Consider the following 26,727-nt stretch of genomic DNA (forward strand, 5'->3'; position numbering starts at 1 on the left):
ATATGCAACGTACCGAGCCACTGAAAACCTGTGCTTTCATCCTTCAACAAAATCCATTTTTAGGGGGGGGAAAAAACCCACCAAAACAAACATGCTTTCCAAAGAAGGCCTGTTTTTGTCAGAGCTATGCACTGCTTTTAATACCCAGAGATTTTCCTCAGGTACCACAAAGAAAGCAGTAAAATGCACAAAAAACCACCCGTGAGTTAGCCCCATGGATTCTCCAAGAATAATGAAGAATATTACAGCTATTTTCAGCCTATTGTATTTCTACGACTATTAGTCTGAACTGTGGCTCTACCGGGGGGAAAGAACAGATTTTTTCAGAGATTGCAACAGATACTTTAATGCTTATGAGTACATTCCCAAATTCAGGACCTAAACCAACATTTTAAAACACGTTGAATATAGACATTTGCTATTACCTGTTCCTCCCCGTTTTCCACTGCCTCAGCTTTCAAATTCTCAATATTTTGTTGAAGTCTCTCCATTTCTTCCTTTAAAACAAACAAACAGATTTATGTGGCTTTTAACTGAGACCTATCTTCCTAACAGGGGAGAGCAGGAAGCTTGACAACATACACCTTGAACAAAATTGTGGAGCTGACCACACACTTTATATTTAAATTTGTGAGATTAAACAGCATTCCCTACTTAAGGGTAAGGCATCCATTATTGCTCATTACATAGAGCTGTCTGTTTTTATCAAACATGGGAACAGATTTATTTCTCACTTTCAAATATACTAGATCCAGCTAGGACAACTAATGACTGACATCGAAAATGAGACTGAAGAAGCAAAGGAGTATTACAACAGTAACAGCACGACACCGGACTGCAACATATGGCACTTCTAGAAACGAACAAATCTAAAATTACTTGCAAGGTAGTTTCCACTGCAATCCTTCAGAGATTTCCAAAGGAGTATGTATGGGAAAACAAGGTTCCTATGCTCAGTCTACACCTCAGGGCACCACTTCTTTTTACTGCTTTTCATTCTCTTAAATCCCATCCGTTACCGTTTAAACGGTAGAAAATGAAAACTATTCTCTCCAACCATATTTCTAGTCAGTCCATAAATACAGCAGTAAACAGCAAAACAGCTATTACGCAGTAAAACTGAAACACGCCCTGAAAACTGTAATAGCTTCATCTCAGTCTTGTCTTTTTTTGGTGGGTTGCTCCAAGGCTAAGGGCCTTCAGGAAGCCCGCCTCTTGGCGCTGTACCTCCCCTCAAGTCAGTGTTGGCTGCATTATCCAAGAAGAGACAATCCATTCCAGGTTCTGAATAGCACAGGTGGGTATCTAGTACCACCTAATAGCAAGTTTAGGTGTCAGTGCTCCCCATCAACCCGCCCCGAGTTGCTCTCAGCAGAATGGTAACGAAACCAAGGAGAGCCACAGCTGTGACCAGGGTAAGGCTGATCCGGCACTCCATGTCTGGGAACTGCCCTGTACGACAGTCTCAGGCACAACGGCACATTGAAGGCCACAGTAACTCAGATGCCTTGGCAGCCTTCCTGCTCCAAGGCAGGGGGCAAGTCCAGCTAGCTGATCTAGTTCCAACCTTCCTGGTCTTCAGCCTTGTTGCAGATGCAATACACTGCAGAACTGAGCAATTGTCCATAATTCTGCTGCAAATCAACCCGGGGGCAATATTCAATATAAACCTGGAACTACCAGTAAACACACACAACACAACAAATTGGGAAGAAGTATAATAGTTATTTACCAAGTTTTAAATGAATCCTTACTTAAGAAACTAAAACTTACCCTACAATGTGCTTTGAACTCTTGCTCCTGGCTTTTTAGGTTTTCATTCATGGCCACCAGCGCTCGCAGACTCTGTAATAAGCTAAATTTGAAGATCTAGTAAGACACATTAGATTTTTACTTTCAAATTTAAACAGATGAGAACCAAAAGACATTTGTCCAGCAAAATCCGTGTAAATTAAAACCCCAAGTATCACCACTGATATACGAAAGTCAAAATAAAAGTGTAGTATTACACAGAGTATTTTGATGTGTTTGCTATGTTCTGGCCTCATTATTGTGGAGGTTTTGAGAAAGACTCCTGTTTAATTTATGTGAGCTGAAGGCTTCCAATATGAAGAAAATAAATCAGGAAGGCCTCATCTACTTGTCAAACGTGTCTAGGGTTTTTCTGCTTTAAACACCTACAATTATTTTCAACTACAGATTGACACTTTTCATTCTGACTGAACACTATGGTAATATTTTCCTGTCTTTAGAAAGCAAGCTGGAGAATTATTTAATTTTTAAATTTTAATTATTTATTAAGGTTGACAAAGCAAGAAAAATTCAATGATTCATTTTAAAACCACCATTTTTCAGAATTTCACAGGTCACAAAGGAAGAAACTTACCTAGAATCTGCTTGGGATTCTATTGTTTCTAAGGCTGCCAATTCCTTGTCCAGCTTTTCACTGTAACTCTTCACCTAAGGGTTGCAATTAGGAATCAATTGAAATACACTTCCACACATAAAATATTTCAAGGTACTTAGCATTCCCACACCATGCGATCAGTGAGTTAAGCTGTCAAAAGCCTTCACCATTTAATACATCCCTCTACACACAGCTTCTCAAAAATTATTCTGCTAGAATCAGTACACAGAAAACCAAAGAAGGATTACCTCTGTTAATGTCTTTTTTGCTTCTGTACATTTTGCCTGCAGATCAGTACATTTAGCTTGCAACTATTATGAAAGAGAAAGAAAAAGAGTTTGATTCTGTATTCATGCCAATTACACCTGTAATGGAGAATAGCAATTTTTGAGCTGTTAATAAAGGTTGCCTATTAAACAATACACCAACCATCACAAACACCATCTTTTCTTGTCATCTACTCTAAGAGCATTTGATTACAAGAATTCTGGTTGAATATTTAATTAACAGCAGCAAACATGTATTAGGTCCCGGAATAAACAGCAGCTTTTCAAAGACAGATGTGAACAGAATGTGAACTTATTAGACAGGATCTCTCCTAAACTGCTCAAAGTTATCGAGCCCAGTTATACTGGTCTAATTTCACACTAGGCTAAAGAAAAGAGTCCCATTTCATACTTCTCCAAATAAGTCAGGGTGATTCAAGACTTGCATAGAAATGCCATGGCACCATACCACAGACATGCCCATAGCAAATAAGCAAGCTTGTTTATGATTATGTGTAAATATGGGAAGTCTAATAAGGCAGTTAGCAAAACACCACTGGATATTTCACTTGTCCAATAATTTATAGAGGCTAATTTTAGAAGAACATCCTTTTTAAAAGTCCTTTTATAAAAATAAAGATTATATTGCAAATCGTAACAACAAAAATGGGACATGGGTTACAGAAGTAGAGCAGAAGTGTTACAAACAAAGAAACGCACATTTTGGTTTCTGTTCCACTTTTTTCATGCTGCTTTTCACAACACAGAGCTGTGACTCATCCCTTTCCACAACCAAATTTACAAAAAGACAGCTTTTTTCATTGTTTTCCGTATTTTTCACCAGTAATTCACCAACAGACTGAATTGTAAGTAGGTGGGCAAACCCCAAAACAATTATAAGCCTGCAGTCCACATCTCACGAACACTGACCTAAAGAACTATTTGTTATGAGAACTCTTGCCAAAACTTACTGCAGTACTGAAGCCAGAACTTCAAACATGTTTTAAAAGTGGGGTCTTGACTGTCACTGATTTCAAAAGCTGTCTTCGGCAAGTGGTAAAAAAAAATAAAATAGTTTAGCCAGGAAACTTTTATTAAAGTGATAAAAGGATTATATTTGGGTTATAGCTGTCAGTACTTTTTTCCCCCACATGAAAACTCAGCACTGAGACATATGTACTGGAAATAGCAACCCAGAATTAAACAGCTCTTAACTGTTAAAATGACAAATAGCATGATAACAGATTCAGAAATACTTAAGTTTTCCTGTGGATTATGAAGTTTGTTTGGCAGTTAGAAGATCTGTAATAAAGTAATGACTGCATCAATTTTGTGTGGTTTACAATGTTTCCTGCCCACCCCAAACTGCTTTCTTCTCAGCAGTAACTGGAAAGCAAGCAAATACATTCATTCATATGCCAGGGAAGCCGGTAAAGGAAATTACTTGCACCAGGCACGAAGATGTAATCCAGTCAGCATATATCTAGTTACAGGCATATTCTGTATTGCTAATTCAGTAGCCACAATATGCTACAATTCTCTAGAATGGGAGCCATCTGTTACAGAAAAATGCTTTTGAACATTTCAGTCATTGAGGCTGCATAGACTTTGTCAGATCCTTTCTGCTTTCCAGATCATAACAGCACAACACAGAATAGCTGCAAAAGCCACCCACAACTGCTAAGCTCATTTACCAGCCTCTCCTACTGCTCAACTAGGCAAGAAACATCAAGGAAACAGCAGGAGTGGGGAACTGTGCTACTGCACTTTTTCGTTGTTTGAAACCTGAGCTAGCTGTCACAGTTTCCTTAATGCTACTCTTCCTACACAACCGTACCTGGGTTGTCCTCCCCAAAATCCCGCTTGAGCCAACTGCCTCCAAGAACACCAACTGTTCTCCCAATGCAAGGGCTGTGGTGCAGTGTTCTGGTACTGCACTTTTTTAAAAAAAAATTCAAACTAAGCACGCTTCCAGTATGCCTACATACTGACTGCAGAAAAACTGCAGATGGATGTGAGCTGGTGGGCACAACCAAAAGCTGCAGAACTGTACTAGGACATCTTTGAAGTTGAGCAAGCTTGCTCCTTGTTACAACAGGGCAGTGTTTAACACTTGTCAGTCATGACAACAAAGCATCTTATCTCAAACAAGTCTGCAACCTGCTTAGCTCAGAGCAGATGCTGGAAGAGCCTGCATCTGTCTCCATTCTACAACATACACACAGCACATCTGTATCTCCCTCATATGCCCGTCTCATAGCCATCGTGGTTTAGAAGAAGAGTTGATGTGTGACAGAAACACACTGCAACGACTTAGGATACACTGAACATCCTCTTGTTTTCCCTGCACTCCTGAATTTCCAAAGATCTCATTCTGCAATTTCTGTTTCTACTTCAGGAAAAACACTCAAACCAACATGGGAATTCATGCAGGATTTAACTCTCTGTAAGACCATATTATGATTTTGAGAGCCTGACACATCAGCCTGAATCTAAATGCTAGGTATTGTCAGTATTTTTTTTTACTAACAGTCAGTATCTTGACAAGGCACCAAAGTTATGTTTGACATAGAAATGGAAAACTCGTATTACCAAAGTGTTAAAAGAATACAAACTCAAGTGAAATAAATAAGTAAATGTGTATTTAATTTCAGTATATTATAATACTTCCTAGTATTTCACTCTAGAACAGGGAGAAATTGTGACAGACATGGTTTACATTCAACATACAGTGCAACTAACAGTTGTACAGGGTTATTGACTAATGGAAAAAATGCCATTTTTAACAGATGAGGCGTACCAATAGGGCAACACAAGAAATGCATCAGTTTAAGAAGAACAAAAAACACCCCCTTGTTCTGCATGATCCAAAGGAAATGCAATCTAATATTTACCACTTAAACTGTCATTCTCTACCCTCTGAAAATTCTTCTTTGTGCAAAATAAAGTAAGAAGAAACTGCACCAGTTCTTCATAAAGCTTTTATTAAAGTTGGGAAAAAAGAAGAGAAAAAACACAGAGCAGGATAGGCAATTAGTCTTTCCAACTTTTCGTGCACAGGTTTTATTTCTATAGCTTTATTTAAACTTAGTATTACTTGAATGCTAGCCAGAGATTCAAAAACATATGCTTTACTGAAGAGTTCACAGCATATGCTTTACTGAAAGGAGATTTAAGTCTTGAAGGAATAAATATCCTTTAAATAGAAGACTTTAATGTACTGTTAAAGACTCTTCTAAAAGTAGAATTTTAAAAAAAGTCAGGTCTAGTAAGTGGCAGAGGTTAAAAATATGGTGCTGCCATAGTTACACCATAGTAGGTAAGGCTTTCAAAACTACCATTCTTCTACCTCTGTTGTTTGTAAGACTGAACACTTTACTGCCTCATAAAACATGCTATACAGCGCTATCTTTTGGAGCCCCTGTACCCCCAACACTTAATAGGCAAACCCAGTCAAGATGCAAGGCGTTAACACATTGCTGACAAGAGCAGAGCAAAACAAAAAACAGATGAAGGCTGCTGGAGCAGTGCTGTACTTGACAAGAGTATCAACCACAGAAGTCAGCCACAGTTTTTCCTCAAGTATATTTGCTTTTGGCAAGCTCTTCCAATTATGGACTCTGATGCACTATCTTTTCACCAAATTCTGCAAGCCAGAGGTAACATGTTGCTGATTACAGCAGTATGCATAATTAAAAGCAACATTTCATTAATGGCATAACTTCTCCACTTTTTCTTTTCTAGGTTTAAATGGCAATAGCACAAGTAGGTTAAAACACAGGAATGGTGGCTCTTGCTCCTACTTACAGAGTATGCGCACAAATGCAAGAGCCTTTGCCCCCCTAAAATAAGTGTGAAGATGTGAACCAAGCAGTGACTGTGTAAAACCACCCCCAAACAAACAAGCAAGAAAAAAATCCCACCACAGTCAGTCCTGAGACAAGCTGGCTTATATGGCTTTTTATTACATCCTGTCTTTCATTTCTAGCACATAGAGTAACCTCCGAAATAGTTTCTTAAAATCATGGAAACAGCCCATTCAACACTATAGCTAAGAAGTCAAATGGAGATACTTCCTCTGTTTTTCTCCAAGACAGGTGGGGTGGGGGGGGGAGGAAAAGCATGTTTTGATTAGCTAGCCCCTTCCTCACAGACAGGGCTATACAATTTTTTAATATAAAATCAGCCACATTGTCTTAGTAATAAATGTGCAAGCAAGACATTCAGAGATGCTGAAATGAATGTTCAGCATGACAAATTGCTCATACAGAAGATAGCTTGCAAGTTTTTTTCTGGATGGCAAAAACATTGTGATCAACCACATTTATCAATGTTTTCTTCTTTATTACATACACAATACTTACCTCTTCCAGGAGTTTCGTTTTTTGCAAAATCTGCTTATTCAGAGATGCCACCTTCCTTCTATGTTGCTGGGCAGCTCCAAGCCTTTCTGGTCGCTCCTCAGCAGAAAGCTCAGATTGCTAAAATAAGCAGTAAGAACAGCCTGTTGGACCTCATGCCGTAACTTTTTGCTTCTTCAATAGCTCAGGAAATGCCAAAGTAGAATAAACCTGTGATACTCCTTATCAAGAACTGTGTCACACTATCCAACAGAAAGAATGCATTCCTGATTTATCTCGCATCAAGATAAGGAAGTGGCTGAACAATTGAATTGGATCGCAAAGGTAACAGGTAAAGCAAGCTAAAAATGAAGTCAGGTGCCCTGAGACAGGTGGAAAAATACTACAGCATACTAGAAGAAACAAAGAGTTTAACTGCAGCACGGATGCAAAAACCTGGTAGAGTTCTTAAGTGGAAAATACAAAAACATGCTAAAAACTATGTTAAGCAGTGGTATTTACTGACCTTGTTGAATCAGAGATGCTTCATACCCCAATAAATAGATATATAGAACTATAAAAAGAATTTAAAGCCTTGAAAAATTGTATATTTGGATTCTGAAATACTAGTTTGGATGCATCTTTATGCTGAATGACAATGACATACTTGGTGTGGTAGATACATTTAGCACTTCAAGCATTTTTTTTGTGCATGTGTGTGTGCTACTGACACCAGTCTCTGAAAACCACTCAATCCAGCACGCATTACCAAGAAAGTGTCTCAAATACATAATGAAGATAGCAATCTGGCTCCAGTCTCCTGTTCTCTCTGAATTGTGAAATGAAAGCTGCCAGAAGCATTCCTTACTGGGAATAGCATTTATAATAGAAATTGTGTATTTGCTATAGACAAAAGAATGAGTGAAACTCAGTAATAGCTAGATGTCTAAGTGGTTATTTGCCTCAACAGTGTTTGTACCTTTTGGAAGTCCTCACTTTAATACTCCATCCATCCGTTTTGGTAATTTCCCTCATGCACTCTGACTTCTTTTTCCAGTTAATCCATTTTCCAATATTTCATTAGAAAAACTGCTAAATTTCAAGTACGTCAGGTGTCAATTTGCAGAGCCTGTCGAAGACTTCAATACCAAGTGCTTTTTGAACAATTATCAAACGTTGACAACCACTGCAATGTACAGCCAGCAAAAATGTTACAGGAAGTACGAAATCCTCCTCACTCATATCTGCTCCTGGTATCCACTCTAGGCAGACGGGTAGAGCCGGTCTTTATTAACAGCTTAATTTTAAATAAAAATAAAAGGCATAAACCTGTCTTCCTCTTCTCCATTTCCTGTGTCATTCATATTGAAGAGCAGCTTAATGATTTGTTAGTTTTACATCCACAGCAAGAAAAGACCGACTCAGATATCTTAACCCAAGTCACATGGGTACTTTCCATTTGCTGGGAAAGAAAAAAAATGCCTCTAAGCAACATCTGTAACACTGAACTATTTAAGAAATACACATTCAGATTTATTTATTCCTCTAATTTAGTCAAGTCACATTCCCTCATCATGTCATGCATTCTAAGACTCCAACCTCCTCATCATATGATTAGCCTATCTAATATGCATAATGTGCAAATCAAGAAAACTGGAAGAGAAAAAAACATAAGCTAAACCAATCTGAGACTGCTCTTGCAAAAATAGTAAAAATGCACACAGTACAGCTTTGGTATAAAGAAAGGTCACCTCTCAAAAAGTGGGCTGTTAAAACTTGCTTTCTGAAAATGGGAAATAACCATCACTGTAATACAGAGGTTTCTGCAGAAAAATCCTTTTGGTTTGCAAATGAAGAAACTAGGGTTAAGCCTCATGCAGTCAAAGCAGGCTAAGGATCTGCTCTGCAGCAACACTACAAAGTTCCCAAGGAATTGTGTTCCAGTCTGTTGAGAAAAATGCATCTTTTAGCACAGAAGGAAGAAAGTACAAGTTACAGAAACCACTTTGCTTTTGACAGTATTGTTGTCACCTGGTCTCTTACTAGACCAAAACAGCCATTGCCTTTTGAACATAATTTAAGAAAGTCATATCTGAGCACCAGTGTCTCTGACTATTTAAGATCATCAGTTTGGTACTATCTCAAAACAAGAACTTCAGTTACATGTGACAAGAAGGGATACGCGGATACATCCTTCAACTTCTCTGTTAACACACATTATCCCCCACTGCTGACAGGTGTAGACTCACTTCTTCACTCTTCCTGTTCCCCACAACTGCTCAAATGCCCTAAAAAATTTAGCCAAATCAAGCAAGTTAAACAAGAAGTGTTAACAGCCTTTTTCTATGACAGAAGTTAAAATGCCATAATAATTGTGGATAAGGATCACTGAACTATGACACCTCAAAAACTGCTAGCCAAAATAAATGGCTAATTCTAGACTTCAAGAGCCTGCCTCCCACTGTTCACATGTAGAAGTTTTAAATGGGAAGGAGGAAGGAAGGATATGCAAGTAATGTTATTCTTCGTAATGAGATACTCTCACAGAAATCAGTGCTTATAGCACTTTCCAATAATTAGAGTAATGATCTTTCTTTAGAGAACTTCACATTCTTAAAAAAAAGTCTGTACAAAAATACAAATTTTGCAGCAGTAGTAAATATAGTAATTAGTTGTGTTTGTATCTTCATGTTCAACCATTCTCCTTACTAGCAAATAGACTTCACAGGTTTAGATCTGTGACCAGTTCCATCATTAGTTATAGTTAGTCCCCATCCCTGGCAGTGCCCGAGGCCAGGCTGGATGGGGCTTGGAGCAACCCAGGCTGGTGGAAGGTGTCCCTGCCCATGGCGGGGGGTGGGGGTGGAATTAGGTGATCTTTAAGGTCCCTTCCAACCCAAACCGCTGTATGGTAATTACCTCAGTTTGAGGTTCAGTCTCAAGCCCACAGGGGGTGTTGGGTAAAAAAACCCAAAATATCTCCAGCCTGTAGCAGTTCAGATTTGTTTTCAGTCAAGTTGCATGCAGATCTTTAGCAGTTATTTCAATGTAATTTGCTGTCATTTTTCCTTGATGCTTTCCCAAGACCCAGGAACCCAAAGATAAAAATCACTGCATATCACTTTATCTTTGAGGGTTTCCTCAAACAAAAAAAAAAATATCTAATTTAATATCTTCCTTGAACAACAATCCCTAACCACACTAAATGGTTGAAATGCTCATTAGATGTTACTTCAACTGACTGTTTAAGGTGTAATAGTAATCTTTGATATAGGAGTACAGAAGTCAAATAATATTCTGAGTCAACTTCTCAAGACAGAAGCAACTTACAAACAGCATTTAGAACTGTTGTACAGGATTCTCCTTCAGGAATTTTTGAAGGGGGTCGTTTTGAGACAGCACTTCTCTAGTTTTAGTTGTTCTCTCATTTTACCAGGGAACAAGCTTTCCTCCTATTCTACTCCTAGAAAAAAACACTTGTTATTTATGACTATACTTACAGATCCTCAGAGTAAGAATCCTTCCAACAAGCAAAATCAAAGCTACTTTGAATAACTGTCCTTAAAGCTGGTGACAAATAGACAGACAAAAGCCATGTCAATAACTTCCTGCCAGCATTTTTAGGAAGTGAGGAACAACACTGGTATCTTCCTTCCAGTTTGCCCAGCAAGTTAACAGCAGCAGAAAGGAGGGGAAAATGCAGAAAACTGTATGCACTGATCTTCTGCAAAAATGCCATCTTGTAAGAAAGGTCCTGGTACATACAACATCGAATCTAGAATTCTGTCTGACAGCTTTCTTCACTGGGCCTGTGCCTTCTATTAGGACTGGTAGACAAAAAAGCACTGCTGTGTTCTTCAAACTATGTAGTTACAAGGGGTTAAAACTATTAGAACTATATCCAAACATTGCCAATGCTTCAATAAACTGTTTGATAACATCCTTAATTCTCATTTTTCTGGTGCATGAATATATATACACAGAGATATACATTTTTTTGGTCACATCTCATAGATTTGAAAAGCTATATATTTTTGGTTTGACTTGAATCAGTTCTTACTTTCCAGAGTATTAATCATTGTTCTACTATAATAGTCAAGGTCCTGCTGCCTTCTCTCAGAACAGAAGAAATGTAATGTTGAAATATGACCCTTGGGCTTCTGTTCTTCTAATCCTTTATAATGAAGAAAGGCCAAGAATTTGCTATAGACTCTGAGTTATAGGGTTTATCTCCCAAAAGGGAAAGCTCCATACCTCATATGTGTCAACAAAAAAGAAGAAATATGAGAAGACTACTGGACAAATAAGAGCGACCTATAACTCATACCTGGCAGTGATGTATTGTATGTATTAATTGCTTTAAAAGCCAGATTTTCTTTTCACAATACTGTAAAACCCATCTCAGTTGAACACCAGTAATGGAGATAATATGTACATTTAATTGCCTTGACTTCTAAAAGCAACAAAGGTTTGGATTTGATGACACTATATTCAAAACTAGAGATCCATGGCATGACTAAGAATTGGAGCCCACTGCAAGTAAGATCCCAGTGTGGGATCAGAGCAGAGCAGCCTAGCTTCTTCTCTGAGCAGGCCCACAGAACTGTATTTTTGTACTTAACATCAAACATTTTAAAATGCATTAAGAATTTAGGCCTCTGGTTTGAACAGATATCAACTCAGGCTCTTTATTCATGAGAATGTTTAAGCAAGTGCTTAAACACTAACTACTCATGAATGCAATTCAGCAATATGTACTACCATACCAAAAGCTTGTGCATATTTAAATCTCATTAAAATACATTCCTGAATCCTGACTATGCTGCTATCCACAGCATACATGACACACTGTTGTTTCAAAAGAATCATGGCAATTAAGTTGGAAGCTTAAGGCCTAAATTAACAAGCTATCAAAAATGTCTCTGTAAAACACAATCAGGTAACACACTTACCTTTTCAGCGTATTCTGACACTATTTGCTTGATCTCATCCGACTGGAGTCCAACAATTTGACCAACTGTGCTTGCTGTCAATTTGCCCTGCAATTGTGTCAAGAAAGTATTTGCGTTGTGGAATTGCCTATGCTTTTTCCATGGCAATTCCCCAAGCTCTAATTTTAACAAAAATATACAAAACCTTTGCGCTGGGTAAAAAAAAAATATCTCTAATAATTTAAAAAAGAAACATTGCGCTCCCCCAAAACACTTCGCTGATGGAAATTTCTCACTTACAACCTTTTATCAAATTTGAATTCATATTTTCAAAAACTTCTAATTGTATTCTGTATACTGAATTTTGCATGCACGGTAATAAAAAAAAATATCACTATTGTACCACATTTTGAGCCAAATTATAACAAATGCAGATGGGTGAAACAATGCACCTTTCAAAGAATGCATGTCTAAAACCAATCTTCAAGTAGAACTGATTTCTACAGTGGATTTCAGTAGAAAGCATGTCAATCAACTTGGAGACTAGCCTAATTACTACCTTTTCTTCTGTGGCTTCAGCATAAACAGAAACAATGTTTAACAACTGAATTTCTTCCCAGTCCTGTCACCCAGAAATCAAAATGTAAGTATTTCCAAAATTACAGCAGCCTACAAGTTCCATTAACTACAACCAATTAAGAAAACAAGATACACATCCAGTATTTTCATTTTCTTAGACGAATGGTGTTTAGAAATATTTTCCAGTGCTTTGAAAAACACACTGAAATATGTAAAATTTTCCTCCACTCTTGCCAGTAAAACGATTAGTTCTCTGGATATCTTCACAAGATGAGTAAAGTAAATCATACTGCAGCTTATGTAGCTGCACTGTGACGTCTTTCCCCTGAAAATCTCTTTGTAGAAACCACTTGAATGAGGCACTTATTTATATTGCTTTTATCATCTCAAGGCAAATTATTAAGTCGCCAGCCTCATAAAAAATACTGTCTTCCCAATTAAGCCATCTTTTCTTGCACTCACTTCATGCAAATTTAAAATCCAAGACTTCAGACCACTAACCTGATTTTAGAAATAACTGCCATAATCAGTCATAATTTAAACAAAGTTTTATCAGTTTTCACTGTTGTTTACCTCTTCTGTTGCCATTGCAGCCATTCCAGTCATCAGAGTTTTAATGCGAAGCTAGGACAAAAACACAAGGAATTACATATAACAACTTATCTTTCAATAATTAACTTACTTCTGCCTAGTGACAGGGGCACATATATGCAATTAGTATCATATCTGTATTGTAATGCATGTAATGAGACAGTAAATCTGTGCAAGTTAAAGAAGGGGTAGCTAAAGTTACCAAATTTTCCTTATAATAGTACAGGTTCACTCAAAAGTATTCAGCTCCTACCGTCAACTGAAAACTGACCTTTTAAAAATTCTCAGATTCAAAAATAAAAAGTCAAGACTTTTGGCACTAAACATCAAAAAACATTTAATTTTACATATAATTTTCAGGTTCCATATTCTCCTGTGGGAAGCAACTCTCACTTCAGCTAAGCGTGGAAGTTTTCCTTCTTACAGAGAATGACTGGGCAGTGATAATTGCTGTCCTCCCCCAAGTTAGTAACATCCATGCCTACTAGGTATGTGGCACACCTCTTCAGCAGCCTGAAGGTCATCTTCATCACAAGGCTCAGCTTTTCCTGCTGCTGCCAGCCCTGGAGGTAGTGCAATTTTTTTATCTTCAGCCTTTTAAAGAAAAAGAGAATATTATATCTAATTTCAGTATTCTAAAGTATGAATAAAAACAGCAAGGAGAAAATTGGTATATAGCTTTCTATTCTTAAGAATACATTTCAGCCTGGAACATCTTCACACTCCAATTCATGCCAACTGAAACATAACCCTCATTAATTTCACAAGTATTCCAGCTGCTCAAGACAGTGTCTGGGACAAAGAATCCTTACTCTACAGCCATCTGACAACTACCAACCTCACAAGACAACTAGCTACCCCAGAATGTGTTTGCTATACAGCAGAAAGCAGGTTGGTTGTTTTTTTGTTTTTTTTTTTTTAACATAAATCATTTTTTAATAATTTCAATATCGGTATAAAATCACCTAGTTCTGTCACATTTCATACTACTACACTAATGAGAACTGGTGACAGACACAATCAATTTCTAGGTCACTATTTCACCAGTAACCCGACTAATGACCATTTTTGCCTTACTGAAGACAATTCACACAAACATGATTATGACCATCTAATATACAACATTTCAAAGTCCATAATATTTTTTAAGAAACAAAATAAATTCTATGAACATGACTGCAGTCTGGTACTTACTTTGAGGGAACAAGAGGTATGCCTAGATTGGGAAGCATCTCCACTTATAAAATCTGAATGCTAAATTTGTATGCAGAATACTGAGATAATGAAGAAAGGCAACCTTAATATACTCCATGTCACAGACACTGCAGTACATGTTTAATGCATTTCTTCATTACCTCTGTCTGTAATAACTTGTAGCCAAAGTAATATCTGAACTGAAATAAAAAAAAAACACCTGAAAACACTCTGACAAGGACATTTTACGATTCCATAATCATCAAAAGCACAGCAAGGATGCTGCTTTTCGAGAGGTACTATGATTTACTTATGGCATGGTATCATGTTTTTCTATCCCATTAAATAACCTGTTAGTAACAAATGCCTACAAAATTTCTCCCAAGCTGAATGTTTTTTTTTTTAAAAAAGGAAAAACTCTTTAATGATCACATCATGAAATGCCTAGTTAAAAGTCAGTCATTAGACAGGGTATGTCATTACCTTACACTAAAAAACAAAACAAAACAACAAAAAAACCACAACACCCAAACATCCTTCCTTCTAAGCCAAAAATCACATTTTCAAAATGGGATGTTTGAGTACTGATGAAGGAAATACTTTAAAAAATGAGACTGTAATCAACAGCATCCTTAATGGCATGCAGATTTTTAGTTTAAGTTAGCCATTTTTAAGAGCTGGCAATAATAGAAATTATAGCTGCTTATTCCGTTGTATTCCTTTAAGAACTTACAGTAACCAGCACTTCAACAAAAACAATGTAATTCTTCCAGCAAGTATTTAAAATTAGCATAATTTTTACCTGTTCTGTTTTTCCAGATTGTTTGCTAAATCCGTATCTCCTAAAAGAACAACAGTAACATTAAAGTAGTACATTGCTGTTTACAACTTCCACAAACACAGTAAGTTTCTATCAGTTTTCCACATCAGAAATGCACCAACAGCCAGGTTCAGGTTAGTTTTGTCATACTTCAAATAAATTAAACAAGCATGTACTGCAGCATATTTACAGAACAATTTCAGCTCCATCTACCCCTTCCATCACGATTTGTAAGTGTAGACTGTTCATTAAATATTGCCATGTAAAGCTCATGAAAGGGAAAAGTAGGGCTCTCTTTCCATTTGGAAGTTAATCCCAAGCCATTAGCTATGTACTACTGAATTCTGGAAAGACCTCTGGAAATTGCTAGTGCAATCTCTACTCCCCAAAGAATATTCATGCTTCTTGTGTGCTTTGATGAATCTGAAGCTTCTTTCTGAAGCATGGGATTCAGAGCTTTAAATATATACTCAAACTTCCTTACATCTGTTTTTCTGAGTGAGAGAAAAAAACCTGACATTTGAGCTATGTTGTTATTTTGGGAATGACCATCTTAAAGAAAAAACAGGTAGAAAGAAATTTTAGATATCAGCAAGCAAACATCTCACGAGGCACTAAACCCACCACGTACACAGATATGAAAAGTTAATCAGCAAGATCAGTTCTAACTCAGACCTACAGCTGTTTAATTCCTTAACTACTGCAGAAGCAGGACTGTTTATAAGTCTTTTATGGCTAAAAATTAAAAGTAATCCTAAGCAGGCGTACCAATTGTCACCAGTTCTCCATTTATTCCATACTTATACTTGGCAGGTATATTCATATTTTACTACAGCGTAACTCCCAAGTCTTCAAGAGTTCCCCAACATTAAAGTTCTCTCTGTACTTTAAAGCTTAGCAATGCAAAGACTGCGGCAGAGCACTAACCTTCCACAGAACATGCACAAAGTTGTATTAGTATAGAAGCATTTGTAAGTAGCGTTGCCTTTATCATTATCTCTTCTTGCTTTCTGTAGGAGCACAATTTTATTTTCACACAGAAATAACTGCATCCAAGTAATGAACTGCACTAGGACAGCAATAACAAAAACAACCATCAGCTGTATCAACAGAGAGCCCAGACACCTCCCAGGCTTAACATCTCACATCTGTTGTAGAAACTGACTGTACTTTGCTGAAAGCTGACAGGTAATGTGCAAAGCTGTGGCAATGAACGCCCTTTACTAAGACAGACTATGCAACTGTGTGGAAAGATGCTCACTGGCATCACTCCACTCTTGAGCCAGACCCTGGCCAACGCCAGGCTACCATGTCCGAGCTCCCTCGTGATAATCTCTAAGCTGGAGGCCACAAGATCAAAAATGAACTTAGAATGTGGCACTACCACCAGCTGGATCCGAGTAATGCTGCGTTTGGCATCGGGACAGTGCAAGAGTCTTTGAACTCTTTGCCAATTTATCACTAGTTCACAGTAGACATACTATGTCCTTCATTAAGGGTTTCTTTCTCTACCAAAACACACAAAGCAGCTATTTGTGTGTCTCACTACTGTCATTTTCTCAGATGTTCTTTATTTTTGCACTATATAGTTTTCTGATCAAGAGTTTTATGCTTTGAGAATTCATTAATAAATCGTTACCAGAATACATTGAAATCCTGCAATTATCCTAATTACCTCCCACTTCTATCCAATCCACGTTAAGCCCTCCATATCAGATAACTCTAAATACTGTCCTTCCTCCGTATCACCAATTTAAATAAATGCCCTTCAAACACAAAATACCTCTTCTTCCTTTGTTCTTCTGTAGTATTGCAGAGCCCTAGCAATTCACCTCAACACATACTGTCCTGAAGAGGGATTTTCCTTCCCAAAAGGTCACAAGTTCTTGGTCATCTTTCTTAATCCCAAACTGCTCCTCATATCTATGTACCAATGCACACGTATACAACAGAAGAGCAGTTCCTTGATATCTTCAACACCTCCTACTTCTCTGTTCTTACTGTACTTAAACTTTCCCCATCATCCATTTTCATTGTTTTTTATATTAAAGATTTATGTTTTCCAGCAGAAATGAGCTTTACTTAGGTCTCAACCGTTGCACAGTACCTAAAACTAAAACAATTTCTGAGGCTCTACAGAAAACATCTTTTTATTTCAATTTTCAAGCTGTATAGTGATTCCGAGTTTTACTTAAAAAAAACAAAACCCAAACCCAAGAAAACAACAAACCATTAAAATTACTTTAGAAAAATCATACACAAAAATTCCCTTAAACTGCATAAACTATTTTATACTCTTCTTGTTTGTTAGGAGAGGTCTATTGACACCAGTATGTAGTAATGACACTGAAACAGTACAAGAAACTATAAATAGGCAGGAGTACACCAGGACTTCATTTTTCCATATCTGCTCTTTGGACTCCAATTTGTGAGCACCTTGCTATACTTCAGGTAAGTGCACTGAACTGCACTCGAGGTGGAAGGAAGGGAAAAGTTCTACAGTTAACCACTTGTATATAAAGTTGATGCAGTGTCAGAAATGCTCTGCTGAGTAACAGGACACCCAAGTGTCTGTTTCACTCCTTAGGAGCACACAGAGGATTTCACCATACTTAACATCTTTCAGCTTATTTTCCATTACATTTGTCTACACTGCCCTCACAAAATATGATGATGAATGAAAGGGGAAGATTATAAGCAATCTGCAACCAGGACACTTGGCTCATTTCAACTGTGTGTCAAGAAAAATGCACAAAAAGGGTAAAAGGAAGGTACTCAAAACAGTAACACAACAACAACAAAAATAATCTATGGCTTTGGGGGAGAAGCCATAGAAGACACAAAAATGAGTTCATATGTCATTTGCACTAATTAAGAGCTCAGACAGCAGACAAGCTGTCCATATCACTAATCTATTAAAAGAAAATTGGAAATAGACACTAGAATCAGAAACTGTACCATTATTTTTAGGTGTTTAGAGAGCTCTCAATAAGCCAGAGGGTCTTCCAAAAGTAATGGATAAATGGAAACCTTGGGAACATGGTCTCAGTATATGAAGTTTACAGAAAGCAAGACAAGAAAGCACTAAACCATGATTCAGCCTCCTGATGTAGCAACCACACAAGAACTACATAAAAAAAAAAAAAAAAAGCAGTAACAACTTCATCTCCTTCACCCCCACCCCACTTTCTGGGGATTGCTTGCAAAGAGGCAAATATTGGTTGGCAGACAGCACCTAGAAGCACCATTAATTTCAGCCATTTTTATGAAGCAAAGAACAACTTAAATAAACACACCCTACTAGCAGCATAAAGTCAGAACTTGGGCTCCCATTTTACAAAATATTGTTCACACACACGAGGACTGTCCAGTCCCTGAAGAATTTACAGGGTAAGCAAACAAGATCCAAAACCAAGGAGGAGTAAATCTGAAAGTTTGATTCTCAAGTAGTAGAAAAAAATCCCACAATCCAGATTTTATATGGTATGCTTCTAAATACACACAATACAAAACCCACAGACAATTAAATGAAGCCTTTCACACCTGCCGTATTCCAGAAGCGTAGCATGAACCTTTGATTCCTCATCTAGCAGTTCTTCAGCTCCCTTCTGACGTTTATATTTTCTCTGAGGCTTGTAAACCTCCTGTAAGACAGTGAACAAATTCAGAGCTTGTAGAAGGCTTTTCTAAAATAATGATGAATTGTTACCTAGAGTGATATATACCGCTCTTTGCTTTCCAACTCAATATACTTACCCAAATAAATACCTTTAACTTTCTCTTTTTGGAATTACAGGATAAAAATCTTACCAAATTTACTTCTGACCAATTTGCTATAGGACCCATCCTTCCAGGTTTAAAAAAAAAAGTAATTATAAATGGGTATTTAACAACAGACACTATTTCTTCAACCATCTCCTCCATCACGTTTGAAAGAAAAGTAAAAAATAACACAATCAACATCTATTAAAAAAAAAAAAAAGACTTATGACTTAGCTGATAAAACCAGCATCTAGAAATGTTACCTCTTTTGCGAGTTAATGCTATTTTTAATCTCTGATTAAATAACTAAATGTAATTAGTACCTACTCAATGATTACAGGTTACAGTGGAATTAAAGCAGATTTTATTGCAATTTAAGGAACAAAAATATCTTAAATAGTTAGGTACTAAAATCATTCAATTTCATGCTATCCCAGTGTGATCCTACAGCTGGACAACAGCTCATCAAATAAAACAAGGATTCACAAGTACTATTTTGTGCTGACAGAGCTACTTCCAATTTAAAAAACAAAAAACTGAAACAAGAGGACTGAGCCACTGTTCTAACTGTTAACACAGACACAACCGTTACACTACAGTAAATATGGCCTATATTACCTTTTTTCTTCCTCCTCCCACATACAACAACTATGCCCCTATAAAAGTCTATTTAACAACATTAGGAAAATCATTCTACCTCAAGCACAAACAAAACAAAAAATAATAATAAGATTCTCAGCTTTCCCCAAATTAGAAATTGGAACCAAGATAGCAAAACTAACTCCGAAGTAAATGCTGTTTGTTTGATGAAAGATTAGGGTGGTGTTAGTCTGTAATGCAACATTTCCACTGCTGGAATAAAGATTTTGAGGTTAACTGAAGTCCAGTATTTAGTGCTATCCTGCTAGCAAAGATACTGGAAAAACCTAAACAAGAACCTGTGATCTCAACGGTATTCTTTTTACTTCAATTGATATTCTTTAAAAAGTGTCCCCCTTAAACAATTAGATTACATTCTCTCATTTTTCTGAAATGAAATTCCAGCACTCATCACAGCAGAGAAAAAACTTTTTCATCACCATTAAATAATCAGCATCAAAAAAGGAACGCCCCCCTCTCTTCTGGTCCCTTTTTCATTCATGTATTTTAAATGCTTTGAGGAACAGGCTCAGAAAACATCCCTTACAAAAACAAACATCGAAACCAAAGCCTGGGCTTTCCATATACACATTTAACTTCAGAAAATTCTATTCACATTGGACAAAAGATTTAATGCAAGAAGTTGCAAAGATTCTGAAAGAAAATAAAAAAGGTTTGGTTTTTTTTTTCTTGATCTGGCTTTTGGTACAACACAAACTATTATTTTCAACAAGCAATTCCTGTACCATAACATTGCCAAAATAGCTTTCAATCTTTTTCAAAGACATGTAATCCCAAAGCAAAGACCTCAAACAAGTGAAAATAGATGGTATTCCTTGGCAAGTTTCTCCTGAATTTGTCAGTTACCCTTTGCAATTTTTCCTTCATTTCTAATCTCAATTTCTGTCATCCTTGTTTCCAGCTATTAAGTCTTGCTACATTTTTGACTGTCACATGAAAAAGCATTGTATGATCCCAGAATCTCCCACAAGATGTACTATGGAAAAGCAACACAAGTCATAAAAACAACTGTAGCTTTTATGATGGCATTCTATATTATACCTGTGCTATATAAAGCATAGGCATCATACCATAAACATTAGTCTTGGCATCAGATAATTGATTAGTCAAACAAAACCACTGAAAGATAATCTGAATTCACTAGGCAGTCACCTTTCAGCAGCAGTAGTTCTTATTCCAATAACCATTACCAATATTTAATATTCCCTTTTCTAACCTTTAGGCCTGATCATGACCATAAATCTCACTGTACTGTCCCCTTGAGAAGAGAAGGGTAGATCCTTAGACCAAACTTATAATAATGAATTCAAGCAACAGACCAGTCTTTCACTCTTGCTGCTTCTTTTAGGAAAGTGGATTTCTCTTCTAATTCCAGTGCATAATGATTTAAAGGTGACTTGCAGAAGAGCTTTCATCTAATGGCCCGCCTTCTTCTTACAGTTCCTACAGACAGACAGGAAAGCTTGAAAATTCACTCCATGTGTGTTCTAGACTGCAGTCATGCCTTAGTGCCTTAAGAGATCTCATGAACTAAACTTCAGTAAAGAAGATCAGGTGCTGTAGAAGATGCAATCCTGACACAGCTCATATATTTAAGAGGGAGGTGTGTCTAATGATATCCTCAGCAGTGATGAACCAATGTGAAAACTTTATCTTCCATGAAGATGCACCTAAAAAACTAGAAATCTGTGATCCAGAGGAGAAGACAGAATATACCTTTTCCAACTCTGCACGTAGATCCAAACCGGGGCGAGCAGCCAGCACGTTCAAAGGCAGGAGAGCTATTCAGAGATCCTTAGACAGGCTAGCTGAATGGTGCAAAATACTATCAAACTTTGAAGATCTTGTTTTCCTTGCTTTGCATCATCAGTTTCATTCTTGGACCCTGAACATGGAACTATTCCCTTAGCTGCAGAAGCAGACAAATACTGCGTATCTGATTCTAGGACCATGACCTATGAATTTTAAAATAACAACCCTAACATACTGGGCAAGTGGAAACCCACTCACTAGCTTCAACCAGCCAAGAAATACCTGATCTGACATACATATACCTGCTTCACCTTTGCCATGGCATTCTCTTCAAACTCCAAAAAGCAATTTCAGAAAACATGCAGGTAGATATGCAAAGGGAGCTCAACCAAGCACCACAGGACTTTGGACAAGCAACTTGAATGGACCTGACATTTACTAGGTACCTGCATACTAAAAGTAGATTGCATTCCTTCTTTTTAGGCAAGCTGTCCCAAACAAATGCGTTAATGTCACAGAAAAAAATAAAAAAATCAAATTATTAGACTATAAAAGCTGAGACTTGAAACCCCCTCTGCTCCTCAGCAATCAAAAGGGATCCCTTAATCATTGTTAATCAAGTATCTTCTCTATTTTTTTTAATGACATTAAAAATTCTAGGTACTGGTGCCTCCTAACAGCATTGTGACTACTTTGTCTCTTCAGTGACAAGGCTGGTATCAGCCACTTGGATACCGAACGTTTAGGGCTATTTAAAGACAATGCAGGCAGAAAATGGACACACTTTGCCACACTTGAAAAACTAGGACAATTACTCTGAAAATTGAAAATGGGCATATCAAGAGCTACTTGATACAACACGCATTTGGAATTTGCTTTCTTACACAGGTTTGCATTCTCTCTCAATGTAAAGGGTTATACAGGTGCACAAACAAAACAATAATATCCATTTACAAGGGGAGCTAACTTGTAAAATGGAAAAGAGATCTCACTGAAAAGACAAGTACTGCTCACTGGAGTACAGACTCATCATAAACCTGCTAATAATTAAAAACAACCCAACCAAACCATGGGGAACAACACTTAAGAGACTGTAATTGAAATTTTCAAAGCAAGAGTAATTATTGAAATAGATTAACAAGGGATTTGCATTGGTCATTACCTGGAGACTTCCACAGCAATGTTTTTCTATAAACATGCACTGTAATTCAACCACATATATTAGGCTCAGCAGCACTCAAACTGCTAATACAGGAAAAACTGCCTCCAAAACATGACAAATGGTAAGATTACTTGTCTGGTCCATTATGCTATCACATAGCTTGGTATGCTGGCACTTAACACCTCTATCCATGGACAAAGAGTTCAGGGTGTCTGGCTAGAGCTCCCTGAAGTAGCATTGATTTTCTCAAAAGAGAAGGGTTTCACCATCTATCAATCAGCCTTGGAAGTGTCCCATTCAAAGCATACCCAGATTTCTCATCCCATCTCAAATGCTGGCCTGTGAATTTATCAAGATGGTCCAAAAAAACCAAAAAGATAGCAAGATGTTAAAGAGTCAGAAACGGCAAACTGACAGTCCCAAGCAGACAGCAATTACAGAGAAAGCAAGGACAGAAACTCAAGTTGCTAGCTAGGTATATGAAAACAGGTACGAGACAGTCATACAGCCTATGTATTTTACATGTCACTCCTTGTAGCCTTCATGAATAAGCTTTCAAAAAATATAAACAAACCATTTATCCAAGAGTTATCTCCCTCTTCAGATTAAGATCTCACAAGTGATACCACCTTTCCCAACCAACATTTGCTACTTAAGAAAACATTTCTAAAGTAGGGTATTTTCACTGCTAATTACAAGTAGTAAAAAAGACAAGTTCTGAAATGCAGACATTTAAATTGCCATTTTGATTAATTTCAAGATAAACAGCCCAACTGCTAATAGCTACAGTCTGCTGAGGGTTTAACAGCCTATAGGCTACTTTGTTACTTTTGTTTTGACAGGGTGGAACTTCACACTCTATGCAGGCAGTTGATAGAGTTTACCTATTCGGACAGTACACACCTAAATGGTTTTTATCTGGTATGTTGGTATTTGAGACCTGTTCTAAGAATGAAGGTCAATATGTAACTTAATTGGGACCTTCTCATGAGAGAACTCAGGACTGACTACATTAAACAAAATTAACCACTGCCATTTTATTACTGAAACCACTTGTTTCTTGATCATAAAAATCTAACATACTTACACAGATATCAGTAACTGCTTTGACGGCTTTCTCTTTTCTTTGCATAAATTCATCATCCTGCAAGACATTAACAGAGGTGATTAAAAATACCAGCAATAGAGATTACATCTTAACCACTGTAATGCATTTAGCAAACAAAGTTGTCAAATAGTTTCTGAGCTGCCCAATTATTTGGTGAATATGATTCTCTGTAACACAGAAAAATATTTCCTTCTCTCATCAGATAAGTAGCTAGGTCTTGTAAAAGGGTACCTACCTATTTAAAACTGTATCCAGATCAGCAGTCCTTCTGCTCTCTGCTCACACAGTACCTGACAGAAATGCAATCCCAGCCCACTACCAGGATCTCCAATCATTACTACACTATGAAGAAATGAGATTGGGATGGGCTTAATGTGGAAAAGAGAAGTTTCCCCTACTGTTATTTATTTTCTAAGCATTAAAAATAATAATAAAAAACCCAAATAAAATCCAAACCATCCCAAGCATCTATCACAGTATTAGGGACATCACCTTTAATGTTGTTACTGAATTAGAGAGAAAACGTGGGTTCTAGGTTTTAAATATGGAATTGCCCTGGGATATGCACCAACAGAATTAATGACTCTACACTACCGACACAAATCCAAGCTCGTTCCAGCTCTCCCCCTACACCAAGGAAACCTCACAACATTAGTGCAGAATAGGAAGAAGAGAGGATCACAACACTGTTCTAAACATTTAGTTTCAAAGGGGGCAGCATTTGACCACTACAATTCTAGATAAAACTGTACATCTCACTCCTCTGGCAATCATGTTTTACGGAGACAAAACTGTCCCTCTGTCTTTCCCCAAGATCAGTTTTTGAATGAAGTTTTTCAGGAATCTAGTTTTCAAGAACAAATTTTGGGGCTTGGATACAGGATACAGGGAGACAAGCTCACTTTGAGCTCTCCAAAACAAAACCCAAGTTACAGAGCATTAACAGTGCACCAATTCTCATTTAGTTAGATCAGCTTCTCCATAGCATGCTGAGTGTTTTCAAACACATTTCATGTAGCTCCAGTCACATGGTTAGCCTGGATAGAGCTCTGTGCAGTGTATATGCACTCCAGAAGCAAGCTACCTGGCAAGCCAAAGTGACAGAGAAGTAGTAAATACTGCAGAAAAATTAGGGTAACTATTAAGCAGAAGTTAACCAGTATCTATGAATGTACATGGATTGCTCTAGGGCTGATTAACAAAATGATAGCAAATGCAACTCTGGTATATTGTGCCGATTTCAGAGCTGTGAAGCTGGTATGGATGTGAGCATTGCAACAACTGGCTTATCTTACCTCTGGTAGCCTATGAGTTTTTTCAAACTGCGATATAGAGTAAGAACGGATATAGTCTCCCATTTCTTCCCTTGTTTCTATTGCACGTTTCACCAGCCACTGGGAAAAAAACCCAAAGTTTCTATCATTGGAAAGGAAAAGAGTAACAGCAGCAAACATCAAACTACTGCATAAATATTTTAATACATGATAGAAATCTAAAAGCACATTTTAAGCACAGAGGAACATTTATTTGTAAACATGGTAACTCTGGGACCTACTCCTAACAAAACTATTCAGCATTGGCTACTTTTACAAAGTTTGCTCTTCTACGTAATAAAAAGCTCAGTAGAGCAATCAGATAATGTGTAAGCTAGGAAACCACATGGCTTTTCTTATAATTAAAGATTTACATATAAAAACCTAAATATTCTTCATCCTGTTGAACTATATTGAACCGTACAAACCTTGATGAGCCATACTGTTCACACTACAGTGGGATTCAACAGTCCAAAGAAGATCGAACTGCCTTCCCTTCTACGCTCCTTAGGGCAGAACCTAGTATCCCAAAAACATTCCTGAATGTTATTTGTAACTAGTATTGCAAAATTGTTATTTTGTTGCCCGATATCCTCTTTATTTAGCTTGCACTGTAACTTCTGAATTGCTTTTATATTCTAATTAATTTCTTACAGTAAGTATGGAAAGAAAAATTCCATTGCAAATTTCAACTATTAGGAATTCATAGTGGAAAAATTCACTTATAAAACCCCCATATGAAATCTTCACAAGCATAAGTGAACTTCATTGGAATTTTGCCAAATGCATGCTGTAATCCAAGTATCTTCAATAAAATCATTCCAAAAAGGAAAATGAAGAGCATCTGTGGAATAGAGATGGATGTGGGCCACTTTAAACATTCTTCTTTTAGCTTGCACCTTTAAGGAGGAAACAAAAAAAATACACTGCCTCCCCAAATAAGCCCCAAAACCTTACAATGCCCTCCCAAGAATCTGAGTTGCATAAACCCTATATCCTAGCAGAAGTCTACTAAAGCTAAAAATAAGTTTTAACAAAGTACCTTTCACCACACTATGTAGTCATATTATCTGTAATATTCACTGTTATTCCTTGTTGAACATTAATAACGTTACATTATCAAAATACAGAAAAATACACAACAGTAGTTGGCAAAACAAAGGAATGTTAATTTTCTGCCTTTTTTGTTTTCATCTATCCCACGGAATAGCCAGCACACCTCACCAGACCAAGAGCTCAGCTGTACCAGCCTGCACAACATACATCCTATTCTACATTCAAAAACTGCAGAACGTTATTGTACTCTAAAAGCTATCCACGTTGTCCTTCTGAGCAGGCCATACTGAATAAATAATGAATCTCTCAGTTCTAGGAAGCATAGGATTGACAGCACGTATACAAAACTGCTATTGTACTCTACATGCATACAGGTTCATCCTGCTCTACTCCAGAGAGGCTCTTGGGAGCCTGTTTTACACAAATAGTCCAGGTGGCTTTTATACAGTCTGTGGGCTATGGTACAGTCACCCTTCCACAGAGCAAGCCTGAACTGTTCACAGCACCCATCTCTGTCAGTCTGAGCGGGAGGAGATGGGCTGGAGCCCTGCTGGAAGGTGAAGCAATTGGAAGTTGAACAGAAAATGTTCTGGGCTCTCAGTGCCAAGAGCCAACACTGAATCTGTCTTGTATCATTAGTCCATTATGCTCTGACGGAAGACACCACATGGAACATGACCTCATCTCATTAATCTTGGCTGTACCCCAGGTAGAAGCTATTACAGCTAGGTTATATGCATTGCTATAAAATTTTCCTACTATATATCACCACTGTCTTCAAAAACT

General features: G+C 37.4%; 1 protein-coding gene across 3 annotated transcripts in view; it reads right to left on the reverse strand.

The window, feature by feature from the left end:
* The window catches only part of CCDC93 (coiled-coil domain containing 93), a 51,257-nt gene that overhangs the window by 16,392 nt on the left and 8,138 nt on the right, over positions 1-26,727 (reverse strand). For all 3 annotated transcript variants that reach the window (XR_005829288.1, XM_040603508.1, XM_040603509.1), the window contains 12 exons: positions 24,868-24,966; positions 23,552-23,608; positions 18,672-18,772; positions 15,111-15,150; positions 13,616-13,708; positions 13,097-13,147; positions 11,966-12,052; positions 7,038-7,154; positions 2,656-2,718; positions 2,387-2,460; positions 1,774-1,855; positions 426-497 (listed from right to left, as the gene is read on the reverse strand). Coding sequence is in view for 2 of the 3 variants with exons in the window: in XM_040603508.1 (XP_040459442.1) it covers positions 426-497; positions 1,774-1,855; positions 2,387-2,460; positions 2,656-2,718; positions 7,038-7,154; positions 11,966-12,052; positions 13,097-13,147; positions 13,616-13,708; positions 15,111-15,150; positions 18,672-18,772; positions 23,552-23,608; positions 24,868-24,966 (936 nt within the window). In the remaining variant the exon portion in view is untranslated. The remainder of the gene's footprint in view (positions 1-425; positions 498-1,773; positions 1,856-2,386; positions 2,461-2,655; positions 2,719-7,037; positions 7,155-11,965; positions 12,053-13,096; positions 13,148-13,615; positions 13,709-15,110; positions 15,151-18,671; positions 18,773-23,551; positions 23,609-24,867; positions 24,967-26,727) is intronic.

This window comes from Falco naumanni, chromosome 8 (genome assembly GCF_017639655.2).
Source record: "Falco naumanni isolate bFalNau1 chromosome 8, bFalNau1.pat, whole genome shotgun sequence".
Taxonomy (NCBI): domain Eukaryota; kingdom Metazoa; phylum Chordata; class Aves; order Falconiformes; family Falconidae; genus Falco; species Falco naumanni.